Genomic DNA, 12110 nt, shown 5'->3' with positions numbered 1-12110 from the left:
AGAGATCTGCAGTGTTAATCCTGCTACAGAATTAAGAGCTGGATGAATTGTATACACTCAAGAGATGACAAAGATCTGTTATGGTGAGCTGAGTATAAATCTTGTGATTTTAACTAACGGTAAATCATTTAATCACTCATCTAATAGAGCCTATGTATCTGAGCTAAATCATTTAACATCCATTTGTTAAAATCTGACATACGTTTCACTAACGCTTCTACAATGAGGCCTCATGGTAGATTTAGCTCAGATACGTAGGCTCTATTAGAGGAGTGTTTAAATGATTTACCTTTACTTAAAATCACAAGAAGATGATGCATTTCATCCTGTAGCAACAGAACTTTTTCGAAGCTGCCACATAGATCTCCCATAGGTTCATTATATAGAGGAATTTGAAGAGGAGGGTATTACCAAAAATCAATTAACCCTTGTATTTTAATCTTTAAACCACACAACTATATTTGTGCCATATTCTGATATACTTTGGAATGTGAAACCTCTTCTAAAACAAAAAATAAAATAAACATGAATTATTATTTCATTAAATACAATAAAAAACTAAAGTCACTACAAATAAAGAAAAAGAACCAATCTCTAATACCTAGTTAAAAGAATACTAACAACTCTATACAAATATTAAACATGACACCAAATGATCATATCATGTATGAAATAATACATCATATTACCCCCTAAGTATCTAATCATCTCGACACCTGTTGAGATCTACTGCGATGTTAAGTTTACTTACGATAAAAACATTCTTTCATCAGAAAGAATATGGAATGAAGGAAACAGTAGATGCACAAAAAGAGGGAATTTATGAGAAAGGTATATTTAAAAAAAGATCTACTTTTTATCCAATACATGTAAAAGGACCTTTTTTTTAGAAAGCTTCAATAAACTTATTGTAGATGAGATCACAAATATGTTGAAAAGTATTAAGAAACCCAAATTTAATCTTACAAGAAAAGAGAGAAAATGTACAAAAAGATGACACCATAATAATTAGACCTGCTGATATAGGGGGTGGTGTTGTCATTCTAGATCAAACAATGTATTTGGGAGAAATAGATAGACAACTACAGGATAAAGATACTTACCGTTGTTTGAAACAGGATCCTAGTTTAAAAATAAAAATTCTAAATTTTATACAAAAATATGGAAAGGAAAATATTATCTCACAGGAGGAAATTTCCTTTCTGCAAGTGGAGAAATGTGTCACTCCACACATCTATATATTATCAGCAAAGTATAAAAGTATTACCCATCCCCCAGGGAGACCCCTTATCTCCGGTATCGAGGGGGTTACAACCAAATTATCCTCTTTTATAGAATTCCATTTACAACCTCGTGTTTAAATTACTTCTGCTTTTTTGAAAGTTACCAGTGACATTATATACAAATTGTCTCAAATTAAATGGCATGAGAGTTATATCCTAATTACAGCAGACGTCACTGCTTTATATACAAATATTTAACATCAGGAATGAATAAAGGCAGTTAAATATTGTTTATAAACCACAGATCATTCTTCCAGATTCAATGATTTCATAATTGAGGGAATCCAATTCATTCTTGATAACAATAATTTTTTCCACAGTAGCAAATATTTTTTACAAATTATGGCAACGGCGATGGGCACCAGGTTTGCCCCAAGTTACATCAAACAAAATAAACTGGGGATACACAGCACTTCCTATGTAAATATACAAGAATGCTGCCTTCACAGGAATACCTTGTAACAAGGGGGGGTCCCTTCCCCTAAACAGCCAAATATAATACAAAACAAAAAGCAGTATTGCCTAGTGCAAAAAGTATAAAAAGTGAATGTAAACAATTAAAACAAATAATAATTGGAAAGTTAATACACCATAATTGGTCCGGACCAAAAATGATCAGGAATGAATACCCTTGTATAATCTAAATATGAGGGATGGTGGATCCAAAAAGTCCAGAAGACCACCTGTCCATTAGAACATGTCCAAACTAAATATTCTCTCTGAAAGAACCTAGCTGGTTGAATAAGGATGGTTTAGGTAAACAGAGGGACCACACACCAATATGGTGCAAGTGTTAAAAAGTCAAACAACGATATTAAAATAAGCAGTCACTCACTTGATGTGGATCCTACACAGCTGCCTCTGGATAATTCCTCTTTGAGACATCAGGGTTCATTGCCTCCAATGCCTCTTCGCACGGCTCCCGATGCCTTCTACGAAGCACAGGGAGACTCCGGCTTCTGATGTTAGATGTATCCAGATAGGTACAAACAAAAGTGACGGCTGGCCGGCTCGAACTTCCTGCCACATGGTCCACGCATGCGCTGTCTCTATTGGTAAACAGAGATTCAGTGCTGGGGCTGCCAAGGAGATAATGTAACTTGGAAAGTAAAGTCAGGTTGTTGTATCTTACACGTAAGATACAACAACCTGACTTTATTTTCTGATGTAGAAGGCATCTCTAATACTTTTTCCTTTCCTATCACTACAAACACCACTTCAACTCACCTATTTTCATAATTCATTTTTTATTTCTCCATTTTATACTTATGTTACACCCATTTTCTATGTAAGTTTATTTCCCCCTGTTTTCCCCAGAATTACTTATTTCCTCTATACCACTATTTTCATCCTCTTCACGGCACACTCATCACTTTACCTCTATATACTATTTACTCTGTATCTTTAGAACATTGTCTTACTGCCTTGACTAATTTTATGTTTTTTCCATAGCCCTCATACATGCCTTCTTGTGCTACCTCTAACTTATCTTTTCCTCCTCAACAACAACCAAAATGGGGCCCAATTGCCTCCTGTGTGACACCAATATAGCTCTCTACCAACAGGACATTGAGGCACCACACACAGGATTCCATGGTGTTGAACAGCTTAGTATAATTACTTCTATATTTTCTAGGTGAAGAGACGTGTGTTGATAGTGCACTTTACCAGTGCATCTGTCTCTCACAGAGAGTACTATGTGCCTTCTTACATTCATTAATCCAGCTCTGAAATCGCTATTGAATTTTTCATAATTTATTGTTCATAAATAGTATTAATGATACAATTTTGGGTATACTGTATATGGCGCAGGTGTAAACTTATTTTTCTCACTGTAACTCAAATGCATCCAGACTTAGCCTTCCGATTTCTATGATATCCGATAAAGACACGGGGCTAAAGAGGAGAGAGGGGGCGGTTATCAGCTGTCTGAAATGGAGTGGGGATGGGGTAATACTTTACTTTTTAGCAGAGCTGACACTGAAAGATCAGGTGAACAATGAACTATGGAATTTACCTTCATGCCCCATATCTGAACGTTACAATTTTGTAAACAAGAAAGATAGAAAAAAAGGGTGTAGTGTTTTTAAGCCATTAAAACTTGATCGCTATTCCTGCATGATCCTCGCCAATCGCTTGGGGCATTATCATGTACTTTCAGATAAAACACAAACCGAAAAAACAACCGCCCATGTGTAAAACAGCCAAATTTTATTTTGAAAACAGTAGTTAAAAACCCTTACAAAAGGTAAAATAAAACAGCGCTTAGCTGTGCCCATGGTGTTGCTGATTCCAAAAATGAATTCCTTTACTGTCCAGACCAGAAAATGATGATGTTCCACAAATACCATGCTGTCAATTAATGTACAATTTTGGAGTATAGCGGTCCTTTAAATTAAAATATCTCCAAAGAGTCTTTAAATGTATATTTTTTGCAATATGTTTGAGAATGTTACCTTCTATCATACACCATGCTCTTTTATGTGTGCGTATGTGCAATGAACTGCCTCAAGTGATGACCCATTCTTACAACATGCATTAACATGCTCCCAGGTTCAGCTGTAGAGCTCCTTGACTGTGCATTTGTACGTAGCGGTAGAATTCATCAGCCATAGGGTTGAAGCCGCCTTTAGGTGGCACCTTTTTATAGTACTGGCGAGGAATCAGATATCCATTCAGACCTTGAGAAAATGGCCAGAAATCATAGAGTGTCACTTTCTCGCAAATCTCAAGGGCGGCGCTCACCATCAAAAGCCCAGAAGATATACGATTGAACTTGAGCTTCATGTTTTTCCAGTAAAGAGTCAAGCTGCCCATATATTGTGGATTGATGAATACCACTCTGCTGCTCACATCAAAGTCTTTTATAGTGTAGATTGCCCTTAAGGAGACATCAGTGCTCATCAACAATGAAAAAGCCGGCAAGAGAACAAGTGCAGAGCCGTAAGCCCGCATCATGTTGATAAATGGCTTCCTCTTCTCTCGCAGATGGCCAAACCTAAAGTAGACAATGCACTATGTGTTACTATATATAATGTAATACAATCCATTAGAGTTACAACATGTTGTTCAGTCATCAAACGATAACTATTAGATGCAAGGTTCAAAACATGCATGATCCCAAGATCTCACTGTACAGCAATAGTCTACAAAAGACTATTTTGAATTGTTCTTTTTGTTTCTTGGAAACCAAAACAGCAAAGGTTGTTCATTATGTAAGAGCTTTATGGGTCAAACTTAACTCCACATTGGTACACAAAAAGCTTAGCTAGACGTAAGGTGGATCATGCACAGTAGCAGGAAATCCAAGAGGTGCAAACAAAGTACTCAGGATTCGCCTATTTATAGTCTCAAAGAAAAAACAGGAACCAAGGTGAATTTTCTTTTGGTAACTGGCCATCTTGCATATTCCTTCCTCTAGAAGTTGTTCCTTTTTATATTTAACAAAATACACCAATATTACCATTGCACCCATAGCCCCATGGGTTACAGGAAGAGATCCAGTGCTTTTCAGCACAATTTTGTTCAGTTCTGGGAGGGGGGTTATGGATTTGTTGCCCAATTTGAACAGACTGGGTGCTGGTTCCCACTGTATGACAAGGTAACCTTATCCTGGTGCTAGTAACCATTTTAACAAGGTGAAACTGTGCTTTTGGTCACACTGCTTTGGTGGTGACTAGCTCCAGGATGTTATGTTGGTGCTAGTTATTTATTGGAGTGAGGGGTGACATGAGGAAATAATTTTGTAGTTTTTTATTTTTTAACAGTGTAAACATTTGCTCAAACCACAGCTTTATGCTCTGCATGTGTTTTAGATACATATCAAGATGTATCTTTGTTCGGCCAGCAGAGTTTAACTTTAAGTGATGCCCCAAGACCACTAAGGATTGCTATTTATATGTATTAAAGATTATCTAAACTGTGGCAAACATTTGCATGAATCAAATTTTGCAGTGGTGCAAAGTTCCTGAAGATACAGTCTTTAAGTTCTCCTTTTGCTGTGCTATTCCCCGACATTCCATCCAATAATGAAGTTGCCTAATTTTTGCCTAACTAATAGTCTATGGATATTACTGAAGAGACTAAGGTGGTTGATTTATTCCGAAGTCCAAATTCTTGAGGAGAAACATCTGGGGCCTGATTCTTTACATGAAAAAAAAAGGTCAGTATTTAACTTATGTGCAAAATAGAAAACTAATTTGCACCCCTTGCATTGTAACATGGTTTTGTCCAGGAGACTTAAATAAGAAACTTCTTAATTTAAGATCCTTAATGAATCAGGCCCCTGAAGTTTTACTTCCAGATGTGGAATAAAGCAAATATATATATATATATATATATATATATATATATATATATATATATATATATATATATATATATAAATGAAAACAGGGATACTCTGCACTCTCCAAACACATAATTAATGCTATATCAAGTACTGTTCTATATTAAAAACAGGGAATGTTAGTTCCACATATTGCAATATATGTTAAGCTGACCAACTCACGCCAAAGTCTTCCCATTCTGGTCAGTCCTAACATGATCAAATGCTATGCTATTTTATCTGGGCTTAAGGCTTACCTGCACACAGCTTTTAAAGGCAAGTCTTTCCCTAGCACTAGCAGCCATGGGAGACCTGGGACTCACCTGACACAAGTTGGAATTAATTAATGTAAAGAATGGGGTGCAAGAGTCATGGGACTTACATTGTATAAACAAAAACAGACATAGGTCCTCGGCACTCACCATGTACAGACTGGGGCGCAAGAGGGGGTTGCCCACATTGTATAGACAAGAAAACAGGGATACTCTGCACTCTCCAAACACATAATTAATGCTATATCAAGTAGGGATGTGCACCGGCGACTTTTGGTGTCTCATGTTTTGTGTTTTGGATTCGGATTTGCTTGAGGTTTTGGGTTCGGATTTGTCTCGCAAAACACCTGCTGAAAGGTTTTGGTTCGGATTTAAGGTTTTGGATTCGGATTTTATTTGAAAAAAGCATAAAAAGTTCAAAAATCAAGTTTTTGGGCTTATTTTCACTCCTACGCTATTATTAACCTCAATAACATTCAATAACAATCATTTCCACTAATTTACAGTGTATTCTGAACACCTAACAATATTGTTATTAGTCCAAAATGTTGCAACAAAGTATCTTTCTGGACTGCGTAGTGGAGTGGTCCCCACAATATAATAAGAAAACCATCAACTGGTCTTAATTACACCAAAAATTGTACCTGGACTGCGTAGAGGAGTGGTCACCACAATATAATTTAAAAACCCTCAAATGGTCTGAATCCCACCAAAAATTGTACCTGGACTGCGTAGAGGAGTGGTCCCCACAATATAATTTTAAAAACCCTCAAATGGTCTGAATCCCACCAAAAATTGTACCTGGACTGCGTAGAGGAGTAGTCCCTACAATATAATTAAAAAACCCTCCACGGGTCTGAATTCCAAAAAAAATGTTTCTTGACTGCGTAGTGGGGTGGCCCCGGTACAAAATTTTTTACCGGGGCCACAATATAATTAAAAAACCCTCAAATGGTCTGAATCCCACCAAAAATTGTACCTGCACTGCGTAGAGGAGTGGTCCCCATAATATAATAAGAAAACCATCAACTGGTCTGAATCCCACCAAAAATTGTACCTGGACTGCGTAGAGGAGTGGTCACCACAATATAATTTAAAAACCCTCAAATGGTCTGAATCCCACCAAAAATTGTACCTGGACTGCGTAGAGGAGTGGTCCCCACAATATAATTTAAAAACCCTCAAATGGTCTGAATCCCACCAAAAATTGTACCTGGACTGCGTAGAGGAGTGGTCCCCACAATATAATTTAAAAACCCTCAAATGGTCTGAATCCCACCAAAAATTGTACCTGGACTGCGTAGAGGAGTGGTCCCTACAATATAATAAGAAAACCATCAACTGGTCTTAATTACACCAAAAATTGTACCTGGACTGCGTAGAGGAGTGGTCACCACAATATAATTTAAAAACCCTCAAATGGTCTGAATCCCACCAAAAATTGTACCTGGACTGCGTAGAGGAGTGGTCCCCACAATATAATAAGAAAACCATCAACTGGTCTGAATCCCAACAAAAATTGTACCTGGACTGCGTAGAGGAGTGGTCCCTACAATATAATAAGAAAACCATCAACTGGTCTTAATTACACCAAAAATTGTACCTGGACTGCGCAGAGGAGTGGTCACCACAATATAATTTAAAAACCCTCAAATGGTCTGAATCCCACCAAAAATTGTACCTGGACTGCGTAGAGGAGTGGTCCCTACAATATAATAAGAAAACCATCAACTGGTCTTAATTACACCAAAAATTGTACCTGGACTGCGTAGAGGAGTGGTCACCACAATATAATTTAAAAACCCTCAAATGGTCTGAATCCCACCAAAAATTTTACCTGGACTGCGTAGAGGAGTGGTCCCTACAATATAATTAAAAAACCCTCCACGGGTCTGAATTCCCAAAAAAAAGTTTCTTGACTGCGTAGTGGGGTGGCCCCGGTACACAATTTTTTACCGGGGCCACAATATAATTAAAAAACCCTCCACGGGTCTGAATTCTACCAAAAAAGTTTATGGACTGCATAGTGTAGTGTTCCCCACAATATTATTTAAAAATTTTGCAGCAACAGTCAACGTTGTTTAATATCTGATACACCTCTATCTGGACTGCATAGTGGAGTGGCCCCGGTACCCAATTTGGTACCGGGGCCACAATACCTCCTCCGACTTTCAAGTGTAGTGTTTATAATTTATAAAAACTACAGTAGTTATAGCACGTCAATAACTCTTGTTTTAGACGACTATGGTACAGAGCATTCATCATTGAGATCCCATCAAGTATGTGAAAGACAGACAGGGTCGAAGTGTTATTTGTTGACTTTGTTAACCAAAAAATTGTCGCTGTTGCAAATATTCGTGCAATGAAGAGTGACTTTTTCTATTAAAGACTCAAGCTTTCAAGTGTAGTGTTTCTAACTTATAAACACTACAGTAGTTCAAGCACGTCAATACCTCTTGTTTTTGATTATGACAGGGCATTTTACTTTTGGTTTAATTTTTTGAATTTGTTTTAATTTTGTTTTACTTCGTGCTCATAACAAATGACTGTTGAATGGTCACATAATGGCAATAAAAGAGTTGCAAGATGGAATTGTCCTTGGGCTCTCCCACCCACCCTTATGTTGTTGAAATAGGACATGCACACTTTAACAAACCAATCATTTCAGCAACAGGGCCTACCAAACTGTGCCTGAAATGATTGGTTTGTTTGGGCCCCCACACCAAAAAAGCTATTCATCTCTGAACATAATTAATGCTATATCAAGTACTGTTCGATATTAAAAACAGGGAATGTTAGTTCCACATATTGCAATATATGTTTAAGCTGACCAACTCACGCCAAAGTCTTCCCATTCTGGTCAGTCCTAACATGATCAAATGCTATGCTATTTTATCTGGGCTTAAGGCTTACCTGCACACAGCTTTTAAAGGCAAGTCTTTCCCTAGCACTAGCAGCCATAGGAGACCTGGGACTCACCTGACACAAGTTGGAATTAATTAATGTAAAGAATGGGGTGCAAGAGTCATGGAACTTACATTATATAAACAAAAACAGACATAGGTCCTCTGCACTCACCATGTACAGACTGGGGTGCAAGAGGGGGTTGCCCACATTGTATAGACAAGAAAACAGGGATACTCTGCACTCTCCAATCACATAATTAATGCTATATCAAGTACTGTTCTATATTAAAAACAGGGAATGTTAGTTCCACATATTGCAATATATGTTTAAGCTGACCAACTCACGCCAAAGTCTTCCCATTCCCAGCATTTGATAATGTTAGGACTGACCAGAATGGGAAGACTTTGGCGTGAGTTGGTCAGCTTAAACATATATTGCAATATGTGGAACTAACATTCCCTGTTTTTAATATAGAACAGTACTTGATATAGCATTAATTATGTGTTTGGAGAGTGCAGAGTATCCCTGTTTTCTTGTCTATACAATGTGGGCAACCCCCTCTTGCACCCCAGTCTGTACAAGGTGAGTGCAGAGGACGTATGTCTGTTTTTGTTTTATATATATATATATATATATATATATATATATATATATATATACATACATATACCAGAACAGTTTAAAAATGTTGTTTTTCTCTAACCAATAATAATGTCTCTTACCTATATTCTTTGCATTATTGTTAGTTCTTCTAATCATAGAGGGTACAGCATAAAAAAGGGAAGTGTGGGTTTAGGGATAGGTTCAAGGGTGTTAGTACAGCATGTTCATGACAGGCATGATAAATATATAGGGCTGTGATTGGCTGTGTAGATGTTAACCCTCCCGTTCAATTAAAAGCAAACATAAAAACATGTTTGTGTCAGTCTTGAAGGCAGCATGTTGGCTTAGTGGTTAGCACTTCTGCCGCACAGTGCTGGGTACATGAGTTCTATTCCTGATCATGGCCTTATCTGAGTGGAGTTTGTATGTTCTCCCCATGGGTGTGCTCCGGTTTTCCTCCCACATCCCAAAAACATATTAGTAGGTTAATTGTCTGCTATCAAATTGCCACTACTCTCTCTCTCTCTCTCTCTGTATGTTGGGGAATTTAGACTAAGCTCCAATGAGACAGGGAATGATGGGATTGAGTTCTCTTTACAGCGCTACGGAATTGTGGCGCAATATAAATAGCTGATGATGAGACTTGACGTAAGGAGCAGTTTTCATCTTATAATAGTTTGTTTTATTTATTTTTTCCTCACTTGGACCTTAGGACTACTTCAGGAAATAAGTCCCAGAAAGTTTTACCAGACAGGCTGGCGGTGCCCGATGAGACTTACTGAAGTGATACTAGATGCCTACCAGTAGATGTTCCTCATGCATACTTCAATGGATATAACATAACATTAAAAGACTACTACTATTCTATGTTAAATGATCATTAAATACAAGTTCATGCTTTATATTTCTAAGAATAAACGTAGCACACTTACTTGTCAGTTAGAATACTTGGGTTGACAGAGACAAGATCTGTCTTTGACCCTATATCATCAGTCACATTCACTGGAGGTAGATTCATCCTGGAAAAAAAAATGGGTAGATCCTATGAGGTAGGTATTATGTGATCGTCTGACCTGTGGAATTGAAAGGCGTGAAAGAATAGGAGATGTATTGTGCACAGTAGAGAACAGCAGATTAAACTCATGATTTCCATCTGTGGACCCAAATTATTTATTATAATTTAAACATTTGTCAAACAATGTCATTCACAGGAGACTCACCAATGACAGAACCCTCTTAGTTCTATACTCCAGGTGAGATCACAGAATGGGTCTGCAGTCAGAGGAGTTCGTTTACAAAGAATGAAATGTCACTCCAGAGTGAGAGTAAAGGTTTAGACCCACTGTGTGCCATGATTTCCCTGTCTAAACAGATAGGTTTGTGGGGCAAAATGACTGTATTTGTGGAGAAGTAGACATTTGTCTAGACAAATGGGAGGAATTGGAGAAGTGAACGGAATCATAGTGAAGTATGGGGTAAATGCACTGTTACATCTTATTATGTGGAGCAGTGCAGTAACATACATTAGTGTCATGAGATAAAGGGCTGAAGAGTGCACACTTTCCGTGAAATTCCATTTCATGACCGGCCATTCCTGCTCCATTAAATGTCTTGAATTCTACACTAGGATCTTGGTGTATACTTTGAACTATAATTTATCTATAAAGACTCATGTACAATTTTCAAAGAAACGTTAAATGAATAAATAACTACCCAAAAACCATTGTTAACCATTTTATTAAGTTAGAAAATATGTTTGCTTCTTTCTTAAAATATCATAGCCCAAATGGAAAAAAAATAATCCTCAAAGAATGACCCGACCCTCCTGTACACTAATCTAAACCACAACTGCTAAATTCTCATGTTGGCCACTTGTGTATGGCTGTGGTGAATAAGAAGTCCCTTTAATCATTTGGATTTGGTCATTTGTAGTAGTGGTTATTTTGTTTTGTTTTGTTTCTGCTTAGTCTAGGGTCACTGGGGTCCAATATGATTGATGAAAGAGATATACGGATCAGCCATATTGCTCTCTTCAGCCTGGGCCAACACTGGACTGGACTCTGAGCATGTGCTCCATAAGGGACAGCACAAGTCCACCCACGGCTGCCTAAACTCTGTGAGCATGATCAACATCAGGAGTCTCTTTGGAGTCACCTGCCTAGGAATTGTACAGGATTACAGGCCAGAGGCCTGTGCTTTCAGCTCAGTGTTAATATACAACTTATCAGAGACTATGTTAGATGTATCCAAGTGAAAGACCATTCTCCATACTATCCGAGTATAATCCAGGAAGGGCCACTCCCAGGTTGCAAGGTCTTGTGTGAAAACCCCCCCACTATAGTTGACAGTGGGCACCCTTCACTCAGAAACTTTGTCCTTCTACCTCATCAATTGCCCGTCTGTACCATTAATACTAGGTCATCCCTGGCTTATAAAAATATAAGAATAGACAACAAAAACACTTCAAAACAGAAGATTCTCCTAATCATCCTACATCAGATTAAAAAAAATATATATATGGGGGTACATTTTCGGATCACCTTAATGCAGAGATCTTCCTAGTGTCTGTAAATAAACAACCAGAGTGCCTCCTACTGTCACGTGCGTATACTCCAGTCTGTAATGTGTGCCGACGTATGGAAAGTACTGTTTATATAGACCGTATTTCCACCCATATTCAAATCGCAACATATCTTAACATATGTTTTTATTTGAATA

General features: G+C 37.7%; 1 protein-coding gene across 1 annotated transcript in view; it reads right to left on the bottom strand.

Moving 5' to 3' along the window:
* Nucleotides 1-3821: 3821 nt before the first annotated feature.
* The window catches only part of LOC142150402 (alpha-2,8-sialyltransferase 8E-like), a 70598-nt gene continuing 62309 nt past the window's right edge, over nucleotides 3822-12110 (bottom strand). The window contains exons 5-6 of the mRNA XM_075205598.1: nucleotides 10325-10411; nucleotides 3822-4281 (exon numbers count right to left, since the gene is read on the bottom strand). Coding sequence (XP_075061699.1) covers nucleotides 3822-4281; nucleotides 10325-10411 — 547 coding nt within the window. The remainder of the gene's footprint in view (nucleotides 4282-10324; nucleotides 10412-12110) is intronic.

This window comes from Mixophyes fleayi, chromosome 4 (genome assembly GCF_038048845.1).
Source record: "Mixophyes fleayi isolate aMixFle1 chromosome 4, aMixFle1.hap1, whole genome shotgun sequence".
Classification (NCBI taxonomy): domain Eukaryota; kingdom Metazoa; phylum Chordata; class Amphibia; order Anura; family Limnodynastidae; genus Mixophyes; species Mixophyes fleayi.
The sequence above is the reverse complement of the archived record's forward strand: the minus strand, read 5'-3'. Positions and strand labels throughout refer to the sequence as shown.